General features: G+C 49.2%; 2 protein-coding genes across 5 annotated transcripts in view; both read left to right on the plus strand.

The window, feature by feature from the left end:
* The window catches only part of ATP8B2 (ATPase phospholipid transporting 8B2), a 38,190-nt gene extending 31,138 nt beyond the window's left edge, over window positions 1-7,052 (plus strand). For all 4 annotated transcript variants that reach the window (XM_087881347.1, XM_087881349.1, XM_087881348.1 and 1 more), the window contains 6 exons: window positions 626-849; window positions 972-1,055; window positions 2,492-2,722; window positions 3,433-3,571; window positions 4,177-4,307; window positions 4,982-7,052. In XM_087881347.1, coding sequence (XP_087737473.1) covers window positions 626-849; window positions 972-1,055; window positions 2,492-2,722; window positions 3,433-3,571; window positions 4,177-4,307; window positions 4,982-5,257 — 1,085 coding nt within the window. In that variant the 3' untranslated portion in view covers window positions 5,258-7,052. The remainder of the gene's footprint in view (window positions 1-625; window positions 850-971; window positions 1,056-2,491; window positions 2,723-3,432; window positions 3,572-4,176; window positions 4,308-4,981) is intronic.
* Window positions 7,053-9,019: 1,967 nt separating this feature from the next.
* IL6R (interleukin 6 receptor) overlaps window positions 9,020-20,000 on the plus strand; it is a 19,978-nt gene continuing 8,997 nt past the window's right edge. Inside the window, exons 1-4 of the mRNA XM_060685072.2 lie at window positions 9,020-9,158; window positions 18,262-18,513; window positions 18,653-18,773; window positions 19,499-19,677. Coding sequence (XP_060541055.2) covers window positions 9,071-9,158; window positions 18,262-18,513; window positions 18,653-18,773; window positions 19,499-19,677 — 640 coding nt within the window. The 5' untranslated portion in view covers window positions 9,020-9,070. The remainder of the gene's footprint in view (window positions 9,159-18,261; window positions 18,514-18,652; window positions 18,774-19,498; window positions 19,678-20,000) is intronic.

A 20,000-nucleotide genomic window follows, 5' to 3' on the forward strand; every position in this document is an offset into this window, starting at 1 on the left:
GGGAAATGAAGTCCTTGCCATTCTCAGCTGTGTCTGCAAATTCTGGGGAATTCTGGGAATCGAAGTCCTCCAGTCAGGAGAGGCCATTCCCAGAATTCTCAGGCTTTTCTACAAGGACTGGGGAATTCTGGGAAAGTCGGGAGGGAGTGTCCCAGGAGAGCTGAGGAATTCTGGGAATTGGAGTCCCCAGGTTGGAAGGGGCCGTTCCCAGAATTCTCAGCCTTGTCCACAACAAGGACTGGGGAATTCTGGGAAATAAAAGTCCCCAGATTGGGAGGGGCCATCCTAAAATTCTCAGCCTTGTCCACAAGTGCTGGGGAATTCTGGGAAAGGGAAACCCTCCAATCAGAAGACGGGTTGCCAGGATTTTCAGTCTTGTCCACAAGGACTGGAGGATTCTGGGAATCGAAGTCCTCAGGTGGGGAAGGAGACATCCCAGAATCCTCGGCTTTGTGCAGAACAAGGACTGGGGAATTCTGGAAGCTGAAGTCCCCAGATCGGGACGTGTCATCCCAGAATCCTCAGCCTCGTCCACCAGGACGGGTGGAACTCTGGGAACTGTAGTTTTCCGCATCAAGACGACAGTCTTGACCTCTGCCTGCTTTTCCTCCCGGATTCGTGGCAGCCGCCCACATCGGCGTGGGCATCAGTGGCCAGGAGGGCATCCAAGCCGTGTTGGCGTCCGACTACTCCTTCTCCCAGTTCAAGTTCCTCCAGCGCCTGCTCCTCGTTCACGGCCGCTGGTCGTATCTCCGAATGTGTAAATTCCTCTGTTACTTCTTCTACAAGAATTTTGCCTTCACCATGGTGCACTTTTGGTTCGGCTTCTTCTGCGGCTTCTCCGCCCAGGTACGGAACCGGGCACCGGCGTCAGTTGGCGGGGGTGGTGTGGGGGGGTGTCCGGTGGATGCGGGCAATCCAAACAACCCCATACTAATTCATCCTTTCTTTCTCCGCCTCCCCACACGAAGACCGTGTACGATCAGTACTTCATCACGCTCTACAACATCGTTTACACCTCGTTGCCCGTCCTTGCAATGGGGGTCTTTGATCAGGTCAGTCCGTGCCCTCCCCTGGTGGGCTTCACGTCAGCGGGCCGGGAGATGGGTGTGTGTGTGTGGGGGGGGGGAAGGCAGCTGAGCGAAGGATTTGTCGAAAAGAGGGCAAAAAAGAGAGAGGAGGAACGCTGCCACTGGGTCTCTGTCGGAGTCCCTGGTTCAGAACGTGCCTCCAGATCAGGGACTCAGGCAGAGACACACTTTGGAGGAAGAACTGGTTTAGGTTGCGAGGAAGGAAGGAAGGAGAAGAGAGAAAGAAAGGGAAGGAGGGAGGAAAGAAAGAAAGAAAAGAAGAAACGAAGGACAAAAGAGTCTTCGGAGAGGGGCGGCATATAAATTTAATCAATTAAATTAAGTTAAATTAGACTAAATTAAATTAAATTAAAGAGAAAGGAGAAGGAAGGAGGGAAGGAAGGAAGGAAAGATAAGAGAAAGGGAGGAAAGGGAGGGAGGAAGGATAAGAGAAAGGAGAAGGAAGGTGGGTTGGTAGGTTGGAAGGAAGGAAGGAAGGAAGGAAGGAAGGAATAAGAGTGAAAGAAAGGGAGGGAGGGATGAAAGATAAGAGAAAGGGAGGAAAGAAAAGAAAGGAAGGGTGGAAGGAAGGAAGGATGAGAGAAAGGAGAAGGAAGGTGGGTGGGTGGGTAGGAAGGTAGATACGTAGGAAAAAACGGAAGGAAGGAGTAGGAGTGAAAGAAAGGGAGGGAGGGATGAAAGATAAGAGAAAGGGAGGAAAGAAAAGAAAGGAAGGGTGGAAGGAAGGAAGGATGAGAAAAAGGAAAAGGAAGGTGGGTGGGTAGGAAGGTAGATACGTAGGAAAAAATGGAAGGAAGGAGTAAGAGTGAAAGAAAGGGAGGGAGGGAGGAAAGATAAGAAAAAGGAGAAGGAAGGCGGGTGGGTAGGTAGGTAGTTACGTAAGAAGGAACGAAAGGAAGGAAGGAGGAAGAAGGAAGGCAAGATAAGAGACAAAGAAAGGGAGGGAGGAAAGAAAGGAAAGATGGAAGGAAGAAGGAAGGGGAGGGACGAAGGGAGGGAGTGTGGAAGGAAGGAAGAAGAGGGAAGGGAGGATTAGAGGGGAATGGACGAGAGAGGAAGGAAGGAAGGAAGAAGAGTGAAAGAAAGGGAGGGAGGGAGGAAAGATAAGAGAAAAGGAGACAAAGAAAGGGAGGGAGGAAAGAAAGGAAAGATGGAAGGAAGGAAGGATAAGAGAAAGAAGGGAGGGAGGAAAGGAATGGAGAGAGGAGGGAAGAAGGGAGGGAGTGGAAGGAAGGAAGAAGAAGGAAGGGAGGATTAGAGGGGAATGGACGAGAGAGGAAGGAGGGAAGGAAGGAAGGAAGGAAGGAAATGATCGATTTGTTCAACCAAACCACTGCTCTAAGCCTCCAACTCCGGGCAGCCGCTGACCGTTTCTCTCTCTCTCTCTCTCTCTCTTCCAGGATGTGCCCGAACACCGCAGCCTGGAGTACCCCAAACTCTACGAACCGGGGCAGCTGAACCTCCTTTTCAATAAGCGGGAATTTTTCATCTGCATCGCTCAGGGCATCTACGCCTCCATCTTCATGTTCTTCATCCCTTACGGGGTCTTCAGCGATAACGCCCACCTGGTCGACTACCAGTCCTTTGCCGTCACCGTGGCCACTTCCCTCGTCATCGTGGTCAGCGTCCAGGTGCGTGGTACCCCCTTCTCCCATCTCTGCCAGGGCGCGGGAGAGGGATTCCCACCCACTTGCCGGTTCCCCTTGTCTCACTGCGTTTTTGTATTTACCCGATGAGCTCATCTTTTTGGATAGTCAGACTTTCCGTAGCTTGCCAAGTTTCTTATCCGTAAGCTAACTGCGCATGTTCACATTCCTTCACTTTCTTCTAATTTCCTTTGTTCTCCTGCCAGGGAAATTGTTCTTCTGCCGGCCGCAGAGTGGTGGCCGGCAGAAGCTTTGCCAAAATGTAATTAATTAGATTAGTGAGATGTTTTATTTTCTTTATAACAAATAAACGAGTTTTTCTTAGAAGATATATCTTTGGGTTTATTTTCTTGCAAAAAGTATACGCAAGGAAAATGCCACGATTCACCTCTAACTCGGGCAATTACCCCAGGAAAGTAACGGGGCTGATTGGCACTCTGACACCCCTCCCCCCACTCCCCCCAAAATATGCGTGCCTGAAACCTCGTTGATGTCTTCTCCTTGCCCGTTGGCGGTCAAAGCTCGTGGGGGGTAAATGCCCCAATCAGTTTGAAGTTGGGGGGCATCGGGCACACCTGACACGGGTTTTTACTAAGGATCGGCACAAAGTGGCATTTGCCAAGGCTCCTTGGAATTAAGCGCTACGGTCAACTCCGGAGATCTCCTGGTGGTCATTTTTCCTCTCCCTTCCACAGATTGGTTTGGATACCGGATTCTGGACGGCCATCAACCACTTTTTCATCTGGGGCAGCCTGGCAGTTTATTTTGCCATCCTCTTCGTCATGCACAGCAACGGACTTTTCCAACTTTTCCCCAACCAGTTCCGTTTTGTCGGTGAGTCCGGTGGGGGAGAAAATAAAAATAAAAACCCCTTAACTGTTTTCGGGGCGGATGGGTGGATGAACATCGATGATTTAAAAATTAAAAAAAATCGGATTTTTTAAAAAATTTAAATTTATTTTAATCAAATGCTTTTGGAGTAAAAAAAAACCTATCCAAAGATGGTTTTCTATTTAAGATACATTCATAATTTAGTTTATTCGGCAGGAACTGGAGCTTAGTTAGGTAGCATGAGGAGGCTGTATATTCGGTTCGGCGGTTCGAATCCCGAGTGCCGCGTAACGGGGTGAGCTCCCATGACTTGTCCCAGCTTCTGCCAACCTAGCAGTTCGAAAGCACTTAAAAAAAATGCAAGTAGAAAAATAGGGACCACCTTTGGTGGGAAGGGAACAGCGTTCCGTGCGCCTTGGCGTTGAGTCATGCCGGCCACATGACCACGGAGACGTCTTTGGACAGCGCTGGCTCTTCGGCTTTGAAACGGAGATGAGCACCGCCCCCTAGAGTCGGGAACGACCAGCACATATGTGCGAGGGGAACCTTTACCTTTAATTCCCATTTATTGGCTCCTTCCCATGAACCGTTTTTCCCCTTCATGCCAGGCAATGCCCAAAACACGCTGGCCCAACCTGCGGTGTGGCTCACCATCGCCCTGACCACCGTGGTCTGCATCATGCCAGTCGTTGCCTTCCGGTTCCTCAAGCTGGACCTCCGGCCAGAACTCTCGGACACGGTGAGTGAAAGCCGGTACGCGGAACCCAGGACCTTCCTCCCTCTTTTGCGGGGAAAATTCCCTCGTGTGGATGGACGGAGCTGACCAGTTTTAGCTTACGATGGTCTCTGTTTTTTCACTGCCGTTGCAACATCCAACGGTCGGTAAACGCATCGTTGTGAATCGAGGATTAGGATAGGGGGGTTGTGGCAAGGGTGAAATCTACTTACCTTCCCTACCGGTTTGTAAGTGCGCGCGCATCATCACGTCCGATTTTTGACCCCCTGCACATGCGCAAAGCCTTCTGTGCATGTGCAGAGGGTCAAAAGCGGGTTACTTGTTGGTTAAAACCATGAAGTAACGATGTGCGGGCGGGTGGGCGGAGCCTCGCACTACCGCCACTACCAGTTCAGTGAACCACATGCCACTGGCACTACCGGCTCGCGCAAGCCAGAAAGAATCGGCAGGATTTCACCACTGAGTTGTGGTTAGGGTTAGGGTTAGGGCTGCGGTTGGGGATAGAGTTAGAGTTAGGGCTGGGGTTAGGGTTAGGGTGGGGATTGGGGTTCAGGTTGGGGTTAGAGTTGGGGTTGGGGGTTTGGGATGCTGGCAGAAGGCACAGTAGTGGGAAGATTTTGGCAAAGAGCTGAATAGCCTCTCGCTTTGACGTCCGCTCGCTCTGCTTTCTTCCCCAGGTCCGTTACACCCAGTTGGTTCGCAAGAAGCAAAAAACGCAGCACCGTTGCATGGGCCGCGTGGGGCGCACGGGTTCCCGACGCTCCGGCTACGCCTTCTCCCACCAGGAAGGTTTTGGAGAGCTCATCACTTCCGGCAAGAACATGCGGCTCAGTTCGCTGGCCCTTTCCAGTTTCAGCGGCCGCCCCAGCACCAGCTGGATCGAGACGCTGCGGAAGAAGAAAAACAGCGGCGGTGGCGAGCCCAGCGCGCCCGAGAAGACGCTGAAAGTGTGACACAACGCCAGGGGAGCATCGTAGACGATGGATGGACCCATGTGCTAAAGATCTCGTTCCGGCCGTGAGGATGAGAGAAAGGGAGCTCACCAAACGGGAGCAGATCGGTTGTCGCCGAGAACTCAGAACCGTGGCTTGAAGTCTAACGCTATCGCCATGTAACCAAACCACGTAACCCACGCACCCCCTCAAGTCAAGCTGCCGGTGTATTTGAGGTAGCTCGCTCTAGCTGATCGGCGAATGTGGGACATTTAACTGTTCCTCTCGTTGGACAGGAAATCCTTCGAGCATTTACGTTCTGCTTTTGAATCCAGGGATAGTTCCTCGTTCGAGTAACGTGGCATCTTTTCTCCAAAGTATGTACGAATCAAGAGAATTGGGGATGTAAGATGGGGGCTAGGACTGGGGGAGATGTAGGACTCCTCCTACTACAACCCTGTAACCTTGTGCTTTGGGTTTGCCGGTCTTTTTTTTAGTCTTGGGGGAGAGAGAGAGAGCGGGAAAAAAATAATCTCGCAAACGAATCTCGTTTACAAAGGAGTGAGGATTTTTCCTACTCCTCGTTGGACATCCAGCTGGCATTTAAAAGGCACTGGGTCAAACCTTTGAGGGTTGCCAACTCCCCGAAGCGGCCACGAGGCCCGCCTTGCCACGAAAGCATTTTGGCATCTGATAACTCAGGTTGAAGAAAAGACTCGCTCCGCGAGCGACGTCCAAATCTCGGCACGTGGAAACCCGGCTCTTTTCAGTTTAAAGACAAGAGGACCGAGTGCTTTCGGACTTACAAGGGGGGCGCCCCACCCCAAATCTTCCAAGAAGAGTTCAGGATTTGCACCACGTCTTTCCGGGCGTCCCTCGGAGGCTTTGGATCTTCCTTTCTCCCAGGGAGAAAGTAAATAAATTTTATTTTTTTATTGTGTCGGACTTTTCGATTGCAAAGAGTTCCTTCCTTGTCCTTCTGGGCCCTGTCCTTCGAGGGTCCCGCAACTCATTTCCTGTGTCCCAGAAGTTGGTGGAAAACAGGGACCACCGAATCGGGGCAGAGTAAACCAAGAGTAACATTGGGAAGAGTCCCAGTTGCAAAAACGCCTCGTTTCTTCCCGCAGCCAAACTCGTCGAGATCCGTACAGCTTCCACTTCCTTTCGAAGAAACAATTGACCTTCTTGGGATCCCTCTCGGTCTGCAGAGATCCGTAAAGATGTCCTGCTAGATCCTCAACTGCAGATCGATGGAGCAGATTCCCACCAGATCCCTTAAGCCATGCTATCCTGTCGGGGTAGACGATTCATCCAGAAACTGGCACGACCATTAGAAACAAAGGATAACCGATTCCGTCGAACCTCCAAAATGATTTTCCTTCGTCCAAACGCAGAATTGGGAGGGGAGCACTGAAATCTAAGTATTTTTCGGGGGGATCCCGTTTGCAAATCTACCCTGTTGCCTTGAAGTAAGACGTCTTCTCCGTAGCCAAATATCATGGGACAAGTTTCCGGGCAGCCCTGAAAACAGAGGGGTAGTTGAGCGCGTCAACCAACCGGTACCGACATAGATTTTCTGGCGCATCAACAGTTTTAACCGGTACGCCTTGAACAGTGGTTAACCTGGTTAACAAGAGACTGTCCCAAGAGATCGTCGGAAGTTGGAGGAAGCTGGCAAGTTTGGGATCGTTCGGGCTCTTCCGTTACTCTGCTCGCAAATTTACACCACCGACGAGACGGAACCAATCTGGGACGGACAACATCACGGGCAAGAGGGAGAGGGACGGTGCCCGGTTCTCTCGATTTTGATACCAAAGAGGACATATTTTGTCCGCAAGGGAGAGGCACGGGATAAATCCAGTTTGGGCAAAGCCTCTCCGTTCGGGCAGAAGAGGGGGGAGGGGGGCGAAACCGCAACTGTGCCAAGCAGGGATTAAGGAACATTCAGTATAATTTATTTTACATTTCTATACTGGGCAGAATTGTTATCGTTTTATGACTATAAAGAGAAATTGCCTTTTCTTTAAAAAAAAAATAATGTGGGTTTTTTTCCTAGTGGCGTGCCTTTATTGAGAGATCTAGGGGATCTTGTTGGATGGGCTAAGGTGTACAGTTTAACGACGGTTCAAAGTGACGGGAAAAGAAGATTCGTTGCAATTGTTGTTGCAATTATGACTGTCACACACACACACACACACACGCCCCTGTGGTCACACGATCGCAATTTGCGACTTTCCTACCTGACACGGTGGCTCGGTGGCTAAGACGCTGAGCTTGTCGATCGAAAAGTCGGCAGTTTGGCGGTTCGAATCCCGAGTGCCGCGTCATGGGGTGAGCTCCCGTGACTTGTCCCAGCTTCTGCCAACCTAGCAGTTCGAAAGCACATTAAAAAAAAAAAAGCCAGTAGAAAAAATAGGGACCCCCTTTGGTGGGAAGGGAACAGCGTTCCGTGCGCCTTTGGCATTGAGTCATGCCGGCTACATGATCACTTAAATGACCGTGTGACTCGCTTAACGACCATGGTAAAAATGGTCGTAAAAAATCACATCCGGGAACACGATGATTCAACGTCCAACTCATGCCAAATGAACGACAGAAAATCCAATCCCATTGGTGGTCATAAATTGAGGACTACCTCTTCAGTATGTTCTCCTATGTGTGCGGGGCTGGCAATGAGTGTTTTCCCCTCCATTTCTACTCCTCTTCTTAATTTTTAAAGAAGGAATTTGCAGAACGGAGAGTCAAGGGCTTCGAATCCTTTTTTTGTTGTTGTTTTCACGTTATCGCCATGAGGTCTAGAAACTTGAGTTTCCCTTTATAAGATGCTATCGGAGTAGAACTGGGAGGGGATAACCTCGGATATTTGTCGAAAGTCAGATCTGGGGTACGTTTTTTTGAAAACCCACAAATGCATCTCGTCACTTTGGAAAACCGTGAAAGGACATGTGGGCGTGGCCAAGCCACGGGAAAGCCCCGCCTCGCCCAGCTTGGCTCGCTCACTCGAGGGGCCTAAAAGGCTTGCGTCCCTTCAAACGCACCTGCAACCTCTTCCTTGGCGGCATGGGGCTGTTTGTCAATATCATCCCAACTCCCCCTCCGGAGCCATTTACCGTCCGTCCTCGACTTAACGACGGTTCGTTTAGTGACCGAAGTTACAACGGCCCTTAAAAAAAAAAGAGCCGTTTCCCCCACTTAACGACCTTTTGCAGCGTCCCCCCCCTGGTTGGTTCAGGCGCTCAAAATTCAGACGCTGGGCCACCGACTCGTATTTACGACAGTCGGGAATTCCCACGATCCCTTTTTGCGTCCTTCGAACGAGCCAAGTCAACGGGGAAGCCAAACCCCCCCCGCATCCCTAACTTAACGGCAGGGATTTCCCGTAACGGTGGCAAGGAAAGCGGTGGCAAAGCTCCACAAGCGTCCCGCTTAGCGACGGGGCTTGGCTGTGGTCGTAAATCGAGGACCTCACTGACAAGACAGAGTTTTGTTTTGTTTTTTGCAAATTCTTGGTGAATTTGCACTGGGAAACAACCTTATTTTGAAAGAGAAAGCGCTGGGACACCAGGACGGGGGGGGAAACCCGGGTGCCTCATATTTTCTTTCTGCACAACGCTGGTGTATTTTCCCCCACCTACGCCCCCCCCACCCCGTCCTGCCCCCTGTGCCCTCTGCCAGCTCCACCCCATTGCTCAATCTCCCCACCTGCTTTCACAACTCCGAAAGGGACATTAGTCACTAATTTCAACAGCCGCGACTTGAAGTTCCTCAAATGTTTCTCTGCAACCGAGGCAGCTGGCAGGAGTCCTGGGCCCGCGGGGGCATCGCCTTGGCATCATGTGGCTGGCTGGTGCCACCCTGATCGCCCACATCCTGGCGGCCGCGGCCGGATTCGCGGCCTCCACGTTGCCTTGCGAGCAGCCAGGTGAGATGGTTCGAAAATTCGCTCTGGCCGGTGGCTGCGGACGAATGCTTCCAAAACAAAGATTAATTTGTGTGTGTTTGTGTGTGCCTGGGTGTGTGTGTGAGTTTACGGATGCGTCGTTAAGGTGAGGGGTGGAAATGGGTGATCCGTTTGCACCCACAGCTGCCAGCCAGGCTGGCACGATTTTTCTACTTTCTTGGAGCTTCGGCTGCAGGTTTAGCCTTTTAAAAGAAGGGAATTCATTTGTGTGTTTGTTTGTTTAGGTGTGTGTGTGTCTTTGAGAAAAGGGTGATGGTGGGATGGCTGGAAGAGTGAGAGAAAGGAAGAAAAGAGGGAAGGAAGGAGAGAGACGCAAAAGAAGGAGGGAAAGAATGTCGGGAAGGGAGGAAGGAAGAAGATAAATGATGGGGAAGGAAGGGGAGAAAGAAAAGGGAAAAGGAGGAGAAAGGAAAGAATGGAGAGGGGAGGGAAGGGGGAGAAAGGAAGAGAGGAAAGGGAGGGAAGGGAAGAGGGAGAAAAGAGAGGAAAGAAGGAAAGGAAAGGAAGGGAAGGGAAAGGAAGTAAATGGAAGAGAAGGAAAGGAAGAGAAGAGAAAGGAAGTAAATGAAGAAGGAAAGGAAAGGAAGTAGATAGAGGAGAAGGAAAGGAAAGAACCACGAAGGAGAAAAAGGAAGGAAAGGAAGCAAGAGAGAAGGAATGACAGAAATTCGTAAACGGTGGCTCATCTCTAAGCTGCCCCGCACCGCAGGGCTGTCATGAACGAGCAAAACAAGACCAGCCGTAGCTGCTGGTCAACGAAGGCGCAAGAGGCCTTTTTAGGCTGCGGGAAAGTTTCGAAAAGAAGAAATCCAGACACGAAAAGTGGGGAAGAAAAAGGGTGGGGGAAAAAAAAACCCCCTGTTTTCTTCCTTTCTCTAGAACAAAACTGTTTTGTTTCTGTGAAGGTAGAAAAGAAGAAATAGGAACCGAGAGGCAGGAAGAGTTTTAAGTGAAAAACTGTTGAAGCAGGGGGGAAAAAAAAAGATGATTCGGAACTTCTGTTTTCTTTTTCTCTCTTTTTTTCTACTGTAAATGTCGGCGCCACCAGAATTTTTGCCACGGTGGCTCTTCCTTTTTCCTCCCCCCCATCTCTGTCCCTTCCTAAAGACCCCACTTGGGGGGGGGCAAAGGGGTCCCAGCAGAGCCCCCCTAAACAAGAAAATATTTTGTGGCACACGGAGGAAAAATAATCTTCCTTCTTTCTTTTTTTCCCCCTCCCCTGATATATTCTCCTTTTTAATTTGCGGATCATATACAACACAAAAACGCAAAAGGAAATAATAGGAAAGACACTGAAGGAAGAAAGGAAGGGAGGGAGGGAGGAAGGAAGGAAAGGAAGGAAGAAGGATGGATGGATGGAAGGAAGGAGATCAGAATGAGAGGAAGAAAGGAATGGAAAGACACTGGAGGAAGGGAGGGAGGGAGGGAGGGAGGAAGGGAGGCGAGGAGGAGGAGGGAAGGAAAGGAAGGAAGAAGGATGGATGGATGGAAGGAAGGAGATCAGAATGAGAGGAAGAAAGGAATGGAAAGACACTGGAGGAAGGGAGGGAGGGAAGGAGGGAGGGAGGAAGGGAGGCGAGGAGGAGGAGGGAAGGAAAGGAAGAAGGATGGATGGATGGAAGGAAGGAGATCAGAATGAGAGGAAGAAAGAAAGGAATGGAAAGACACTGGAGGAAGGAAGGAAGGAAGAGAGAAGCATAGAAAAAAGGAGAAAAGAAAGAGAAAACCTTGACAAAAAAAAACCATCCCTTTGGTGCAGAGCGGAAATACAATAATCACTTCCAATCTCTCTCTTTTTTTACTTTTTCCATAATAGTATAAAGTCACACTTTCAGTAACAACAATCCTATCTCATCGGTAAAACCCCAAAATCAAAAGTTTCGTGGTTTTTTCCCCAGCACAAAATCCAGAAACGCACAAAAATAATTGTGTAGTTTTTTCCCCCCCCCCTCTGATCAAAACAGTCCTTTGAGCCTTCGCTGCTAATGAAAAAAATCTTAATTTTCCCACAATCCGGCCAGGCTGCACACAAAACCTTATCACACGATCATCATTAATCCAAGATTTGTGGGGGTCGGGGGTTATCATTCCCCCTCATTGGGGAGGATGGGGGGGGGGTGTTTGTCTTCTGGAAGAAAGGAACGTGGGAGAATCAGGAAGGGGAGAAAAAAAAAAGAGAATGAATATCCTGAGAAAAGATGAAAATGCAGAACGAAATTTGCAAAAAAGAAAGATTTGCTGTTTGTCTTTTGGGAAGCGAGTCTGGAAGTGTGATTTATACAGGTGTGTGATTGTGGGTGTGTGCTTGTTTGTGTTGCCGGAGGTGGGATGGGGATTGTGCACAGGAAGGAGGGAAGCTTAAAAGACCCAACAAGGGAGCTGTACAGGCTGAGCCTCCAGTCGTCTTTCAAGTCTACCTGGGCCTCAAATTGGAAAAAGTCCCTGAAATTTTGAGTTCTTGTCTTAATATCCAAATATGGTTAACTCATAGTTTTTTTTGGGGGGGGGGCAAACCAAAGCAAGATTATTTCCTCCATAAAATAAATAAATAAATAAAAAATCGCCCCAAAATCTCTTCCTCTGTCTGGACTTTTCAGATTTAAAACCCCCCACTTAAAACAACAGGAAGGGGAAGCGGAGAAGCAGAAGAAGAAAAGTGGGGGAAAGAAAAATCCCATTTAGAGAGGTTGAAATGTTCTTTTTCTTTCTTCTGCTTTCTTCGGCTTTTTGTTTTTCTTCTTCTGGTGAACGTTAACAAGGATTTTTTGGGAGGGAAAAAAAAAAAAGAATTAGAGCAGAGTTTTATAGGTCACGTGATCTGCCCAGCTCAACTCTTAAGGGGATTCTGGGAAAATCTCTGGAGAGAAATAACTTTAATGATTGTGCTGCTTTCTCTGAGGAGACCCATTCGTCTTAATTATCATATCTTCTCCTCCTTTTCTCCTTCTTTTCCTTCTCCTTCGTCCACCTTTCCCCCTTCCCCTCCTCCTCTTACTCCTCTGTCTCCATCTTCTCCTTCTTTTCCTTCCCCTCCTCCATCTTCTCTTTCTCCTTCTCCTTCTCCTTCATCCACCTTTCTCCCTTCCCCTCCTCCTCTTCCTCCTCTGTCTCTATCTTCTCCTTCTTCTCCTTCTCCTTCTACACCTTCTCTTTCTCCTTCTCCTTCTCCTTCATCCACCTTTCTCCCTTCCCCTCCTCCTCTTCCTCCTCTGTCTCCATCTTCTCCTTCTTTTCCTTCTCCTCCTCCATTTCCTCCTCTTTCTCCTTCTCCTCCTTCATCCACCTTTCTCCCTTCCCCCCTCCTCTTCCTCCTCTGTCTCCACCTTCTCCCCTTTCTACTTTTCCTTCTCCCTCCTCCTTTCTTCCTCCTCCTCCTCTACCTCGTCTGTCTCCATCTTCTTTTTCTCCTTCTCCCTCTCCTCCACCTCCTCTTTTTTCTTCTCCTTCATCCTCCTTTCTCCCTCCTCCTCCTCCTCTCCCTCCTCTGTCTCCATCTTCTTTTTCTCCCTCTCCATCTTCTCCTCTTTCTCCTTCTTCTTCATCCACCTTTCTCCCTTCACCTCCTCCTACCCTTCCTCCTGCCTCTGCCTTCTCCTTCTCCTTTTCTTTCTCCTTCATCCCTTATTCCTTCTCCTCCTCCTCCTTCTTCCATCTTCTCCTCCTTTTCCTTCTCCTCCATCTTCTCCTCTTTCTCCTTCTTCTTCATCCACCTTTCTCCCTTCCCCTCCTCCTGCCCTTCCTCCTGCCTCTGCCTTCTCCTTCTTCTCCTTTTCTTTCTCCTTCATCCTCCCTTATTCCTTCTCCTTCTCCTCCTCCTCTTCCTCCTCTTCTTCCATCTTCTCCTCCTTTTCCTTCTCCTCCATCTTCTCCTCTTTCTCCTTCTTCTTCATCCACCTTTCTCCCTTCCCCTCCTCCTACCCTTCCTCCTGCCTCTGCCTTCTCCTTCTTCTCCTTTTCTTTCTCCTTCATCCTCCCTTATTCCTTCTCCTCCTCCTCCTCCTCTTCCTCCTCTTCTTCCATCTTCTCCTCCTTTTCCTTCTCCTCCATCTTCTCCTCTTTCTCCTTCTTCTTCATCCACCTTTCTCCCTTCCCCTCCTCCTACCCTTCCTCCTGCCTCTGCCTTCTCCTTCTTCTCCTTTTCTTTCTCCTTCATCCTCCCTTATTCCTTCTCCTCCTCCTCCTTCTTCCTCCTCTTCCTCCATCTCCTCCTCCTTTCTTCCCTTCTCCATATAATTCCTCCTCCTCCTCCTTCTCCCCCCCTTCCCTTCATCCCTCCCTCCTCCTCTCACAGGTATTCCCTCCAAAAATCCACTTAAGCCAGCAGCCCAGCTTCAGGCAGACTCCCTTAAGAGAAGACCCCCCCCCTACCCTGGCCAGAGGGATGGACTAGATGACCTCTAAGGTTCCTTCCAGCCCTACTATCTCCCCCCCCCTCTCCCCCAAAAGGACGCAAGCAAGGGGATTAACAGCTGCCCGTGAAATTCTCCTGATCGGTTAACCCGATTCTTGGCACGGCTGGCCGAGAGGCCCGTTAACCTTTAATCAAATGCCAGATTTTGCAAAAAAAATAAAAAATAAAATCACTTATTTTCCTGCCGGATCTGCTTGCTCTTTTCCGCCGTTGACCTTTTTTTTTTTTTTTTTTCCTAAATTGATTAATACTCCACTGCCGGGAATCTAATACAATCAGGATGGACTAATTGCTCTTCCTGAAATCTGATCTGCTTCGAGTTCGGATTCTGCCAGGCGAAAAAATAAACCTCAGTTATATAGCAAAGCATCCGAACGACCAGCTTCCACTCGTCCTCCGACTTACAAACATTCGTTCCTTTTAGGGACTGTCTGAAGTTAGGACGACCGTGGAAAAAAAAAGGGACTTAGGGCTGTTTTTTCCACACTTACGACCGTCGTAGCCTTTCCATGGGCCAAGGGGCGGATTCTTAAGGGCGTCGTGCCTCGTTTTGCCACCTTTCTCATCGCTAAGGGAATCCCTGCAATTGTTAAGTTAGGAACACTTTAAGTTGTTCAGGGAATCTGGCTTCACGAAACCAGATTGCGTGACTCCGGGACCCTGCAACCGTCATAAATACGAGTCAGTTTGCCAAATTCAGACTCAACTGACTTGTATTTATGACGATCACCGTATTCTGGAGTCACGCGATTTCCACCCTCCCCCCCCACTTTTGAGACCTTCCGCTGAGCAAAAGTCAAAGGGTTTGTAAAACAGGGCAAAGCTCACTTCACAGCTGTCTCGCTTAGCGTCGTAACTTGAGCTCCATTGCGGTCGTACGTCGAGGACTCGCGGCTACAAATCTTTGCACCAAACCCTTTGCAACGTTTTTTTTTTTTTTTTTTCCCAGCGAGCATCAGAAAGTGGATTCCGGTTTTGTGTCATTTTTGGCTTGGCCAAGCCGGGTGTGAATTCTCAAAATTTTTTGCTTTTTTTTTTTAAAAAAAAAACTCAGTTTAATGTCTCTTTTTTTAGCGCCCGTTAAATTGAGCGTCGTTTTTTTTAGAGCGAGGCAGGTGGCCGCTGTCCATTTAAGTAAGTCAATATATAAATTGCCCCAAATGATGCGGTTGTTTGGCAAAATCAATTTGGCACCCTCCGGGCCGAAATCAATCACGGCTCGGATGCCTCGTCGAGGAAGTGGCAGGGAGTTCCTCAGGCCGCAATCTCCTCTGTTTAAACAAAGCTCATTTGTTGTTGTTGTTGTTGTTGTTTTAAAAAAAGGAAGAAATAACCACATTAACAAATGACCATTTACCGGTATTTATTTCCTGGCGATTCTAGGAATTGCTTGCGCTGCCTATTTGATGCGACCTTGAGCCTCCCTCGAACCCGGCTCTTTCGCCTACCCCCCCCCGTTGCTATGGAGACACACTTAAAAAAAACACGCACACAACGATTTGTCAATATTTGTTTTTCGATGCTGAAACCCCAGAAGACAGGAAGGTGATGAACCGGCCAACGTTAATTAAACCCTATTAAAAATTTTGGAGAGAAAAGGCCGGCTTTTCGGCTTTGAGCCAGCCAGTGGGCCGGGCCCATTTGAACTGGCTCCGTTCCGTGCTCCCATACCCTTCCTTCCTTCCTTTTTTCTCCCCCTTCTTGGTGCCTAAGCTCCATTTTGCTTGCTTTGGTTCTGTGGTTGATAAAACTGCTTTAAGGTGATGTTTTTTTTTAAATCTGTTATTATTATCGCTTTTATTCATTAAACTGGAAACTCAAGTCAACTGAACATTTAAAAATGTATCACAAATATCATTTTCTTCTCCTCCTCCTCTTCTTTCTTCTTCTTCTTCTTCTTCTTCTTCTTCTTCTTCTTCTTCTTCTTCTTCTTCTTCTTCTTCTTCTTCTTCTTCTTCTTCTTCTCCTCCTCCTCCTCCTCCTCCTCCTCCTCCTCCTCCTCCTCCTCCTCTTCTCCTTTTCCTTCTCCTTCTCCTCCTCCTCCTCCTCTTCCTCTTCTTCTTCTTCTTCTCCTTCTCCTTCTCCTTTTCCTTTTCCTCCTTCTTTTTTCTCCTCCTCCTCCTCCTCTTCCTTCTTCTTCTCCTTCTCCTTCTCCTTTTCCTCCTTCTTTTTCTCCTCCTCCTCCTCCTCCGCTTCTTACTTCTTCTTTTTCTTCTTCTTCTCCTTCTTCTTCTTCTCCTTCTTCTTCTTCTTCTCCTCCTCCTCCTCCTCCTCTTCCTCTCCTCCTCTTCCTCCTCTTCCTCCTCCTCCTTCTTCTCCTTCTCCTTCTCCTCCTCCTCTTCTCCTCCTCCTCCTCTTCTCCTCCTCCTCCTCTTCTCCTCCTCTTCCTCTTCCTTCTTCTTCTTCTTCTTCTCCTCCTCCTCCTCCTCCTCTTCCTCCTCTTCCTCCTCCTCCTTCTTCTCCTTCTCCTTCTCCTCCTCCTCTTCTTCTCCTCCTCCTCTTCCTTCTTCTTCTTCTCCTCTTCCTCCTTCTCCTTCTTCCTCCTCTTCCTCTTCCTCTTCTACTTCTTCTTCACTATTATTTTAATTTCCCATTGCTGTCCTGACTCTGTTGCAGTTGGGTGGCTGATAAAATTCACACGAACCGTCGTCGCCCATTTCTCTTCCGGTTTCCGGCATGTGCGCCCCCGTTTCGGCCCTCGGTCTTAGTCCAGGGGTCAGCAACCTGCGGCTCTGGAGCCGCATGTGGCTCTTTCACCCCTCGGCTGTGGCTCCCTGTCACTCAAACTATACATCACAACCGCCAATGTGCGACACCCACCGGCACGCGATTTATTGAGCTTTTCAACCTCCGGTAGGCCAACCATGGATAAATCCAAGAAAAGAAAAGTTTCCGAAGAAAACAGAACATTTAATTCGACTACATTTGCTAGTTATTTCGAGAAATAAGTCAGGCCCGGGAAGGGTTTTTGTGACTCCCGGTGTTTTCTTTTCTGTGGTGAAACGGGTCCCAATGGCTCTTTGAGGGTTTAAGGTTGCAGACCCCTGTTCTAGTAACTTCTTCATGATCTCTTCATCTCACACTTTTGACTTTTGAAGAGAAGCAAAAGCTGGTTCCTATCAAAGGGCCAAGCCCTCCCCGTTGCCTTTTGACCGAGCGCCGATAAAACTATTGATCGGACGGAGAAGTTTTCCCACATCAGCGAAAGTGTTATCTTCTCTCGTGCAAAATTCCCAAGGTCAGGGCTTCCGGAAAGTTCTCGCTGATATCTGCACATTTGCTCCTTAGGGCTGGGAGCTGAGCTGGTTGGGGAGGTTTTTTTTTTTTACGATGTTTTGAACTCGGGTGCCCCTCCGCTTGGCTTATCAATCTGTTATTAAGAGAGAATATTGTAATATCTGTCCTAATGGAGGGTCCATAATCACGTTGTACGTCATCTATAAAAGCGTTTTGGATTGTGTTCTCCTTCTTCTCCTTCGTGGCATTCTTTCCTTTTTCTTTCTCCATCTCCTGGTGTACATTTTCCTTCTCCTTTTCCTCTTGTTTTCCTTCTTCTCCTTCTCCTCCTTCACTTTTTCTTCTTTCCTTTCCTTTCTTTTTTCTTTTCTTTTCTTCCATTTTTATTTTTATTTCCATCTCCTCCCTGCTTCACTTCCTCCTTCCCTCGTTCTCTCCCTCCCACCTCCACTTCCACTTCTTCCTTTCTTCCTCCCTCTCCCTCTCCTCCACTCCTTCCTTCCTTCCTTCCCCCTCCCTCCCTCTTTCTCACACAAATTCTCTTTCTTCCTTCCTTCCTGCATTTTCCTTCCTTCCTTCTTTTCTCCCTCCTCCACTCCTCCCTTCCTCCCTTCCTCTTTCTCACACAAATTCCCTTCCTTCCTTTCTTTCCTTCTCTCCCTCCCACCTCCACCTCCACTTCTTCCTTTCTTCCTCCCTCCTCTACTCCTCCCTCCCTCCTCCCCTCCTTCTTCCCCCTCCCTCTTTTTCACACAAATTCCCTTCCTTCCTTTCCTTCCTTTCCTTCCTTTGTGCATTTTCCTTCCTTCCTTCCTTCTTCTCTCCCTCCTGCCTCCTTCCTTCCTTCCTGCCTGCCTGCTTGCCTGCATTTTCCTTCCTCCCTCCCTCCCTTCTTTTCTTCCTTCCTTTTTCTCTCCCTCCTCCACTCCTTCCTGCTTGCCTGCTTGCCTGCATTTTCCTCCCTCCCTCCCTTCTTTCCTTCCTTCCTTCCTTTCCTTCCTTTTCCTGCATTTTCCTTCCTTCCTTCCTTCTTCTCTCCCTCCTCCATTCCTTTCTTCCTGCCTGCCTGCCTGACTGCTTGCCTGCATTTTCCTTCCTTCCTCCCTCCCTCCCTCCCTTCCTTCTTTCCTTCCTTCCTTCCTTTCCTTCCTGCATTTTCCTTCCTTCCTTCCTCCACTCCTTCCTCCTCCACTCCTTCCTTCCTGCCTGCCTGCCTGCCTGCATTTTCCTTCCTTCCTTCCTTCCTTCCTTCCTTCCTTCCTTCCTTCCTTCCTTCCTTCCTCTTTCTCACACAAATTTCCTTCCTTCCATCCTTCCTTCCTCCCTCCCTCCCTTTTCTCCATCTCCTCCTCCTCTTCTTCCCCTCTTCCTTTATCTCCCTTTTCACTATTTTTTTTATTCCCTTTTATTCGGCAGCTCCGCCCGCTGGTGCCATCGTCGTCCTGCCAGGTTCCAACGTAACCCTAACCTGCCTGGAAGGGGAGCCGGCCAACCAGACTCAGCTGCATTGGACGTTTGAGAAACAGCCCATCTCTTCCGCCAACCCTGCGGTGTGGGACAGTTCGGGGGCCGGCCTTTTTCTTCCCTTCGTCCATCCCAATCAGTCGGGGTCTTACAGCTGCTCCGAGGACAGCCGAGTCCTTTGCACCCACCGTTTGATTGTCGAAGGTGGGCGTTTTATCCCTCCTTGGTTCTTCCTTCTCGGTCTCCTGCCCTTGGGCCTTGCTCCGGGGTTCCTGAGCATGTGCAGAGTGCTTCCCGAGACCCTGATATCTTCTCTCTCTCTCTCTCTCTTTTTTTCCCCCAGAGCCCCCCAAGACCCCAGATTTTACCTGTTTCCGCAGGAGTTTAGTCAAGGATATTCTCTGCGAGTGGAGAACGTTTTCTCCGGTGTCGCCGCGCACCAAAGCTTCCCTCTGGATGCAAAGGTCTGTATGCGAGGTGGCGCTGCCCATTTGCCAAACCCCAGAAGTCCCCGACTTACGACCATTCACTTTAGTGTCCCTTCGAAGTTAAAACGGCCCTAAAAAAAAAACTTTGTAACTTCATTTTTCACACTTATTTCCGTTGCGGCATCCTCCGGGGACCACCTGATCAAAATCCAGACACCTTGGCCGCTGACTCATAGTTATGACGGTCGCAGTGACCCTCTCCCCCCTCTCCCAGGGACAGGCGATCCCCTTTTGCGACCTCCTGACAAATGGGGAAGCCGGATTCATTTAACAACCCGTGGGACTCCTTTTTAAGAATCGCAGGGATTCCCTGAAGAAAGTTCGTAAGACGGGGCCTTAACTTGCTTAGCGACGGAAATGTTGGGGCTCCGTTGTGGTCGTACGTCGAGGACTTCACCGCCATGCAAAAATAATCTCTGCAGAGCTGGGATAGCAGAAGGCTAAAAATTCAGGCTCAGAGGCAATTCCTTCCTTTGATTTGAGAGCCTCTGCATTGCCTGGAATGTAGAACTGGTGGGACCCCTGTGAGGTCATCCAGTCCAACCCCCATGCCAGGTGCAGGAAACTCGAGCTGGGCTTCTTTCCCAGGATGAACTTCTCTTTTGAGAAGATGAATCAGGGGTTTCCCTTGAGGTTGGTGGGACTCCAACTCCCATCATCCCCCCCCCAGCCAGCTGCCGCTTCCATGTCTCCCTGGACAGGTTCACGGGGGAAAACTACACGGAGCAACAATGCCGCTATTACAGCCGGTCCCGGAAATTCTTCTGCCGCGTTCAAGGGCTGAACAACGAGGAAGATGGACTGCTGCTGGTGTCTGTCTGCGTGGCCAACCTCGCAGGGACGGCGCGGAGCCAGAAATCCTTCCACACCGATATTTTGCGTGAGTGTCCTTGTCTCCATCCGACACGTGTGCAATTAAAAGAAGACAAAAAAAATCCCACAAGATTATCTCGGCCAATGGAGAATCTCTGTATCTATCTATCTTATCTATTGTCTTCCTTCCTTCCTTCCTTCCTTCCCTTCCTTCCTTTCTTCTCTGTCTCATCTATCTATCTATCTATCTATCTATCTATCTATCTATCTATCTATCTATCTATCTATCTATCTATCTATCTATCTTTTGTCTTCCTTCCTTCTTTCTTCCCTCCCTTCCTCCGCTATTTATCTATCGTCTGTCTATCTATCTACCTACCTACCTATCTA

This window comes from Pantherophis guttatus, chromosome 18 (assembly GCF_059756535.1).
Source record: "Pantherophis guttatus breed Tessera chromosome 18, ASM5975653v1, whole genome shotgun sequence".
Classification (NCBI taxonomy): Eukaryota; Metazoa; Chordata; class Lepidosauria; order Squamata; family Colubridae; genus Pantherophis; species Pantherophis guttatus.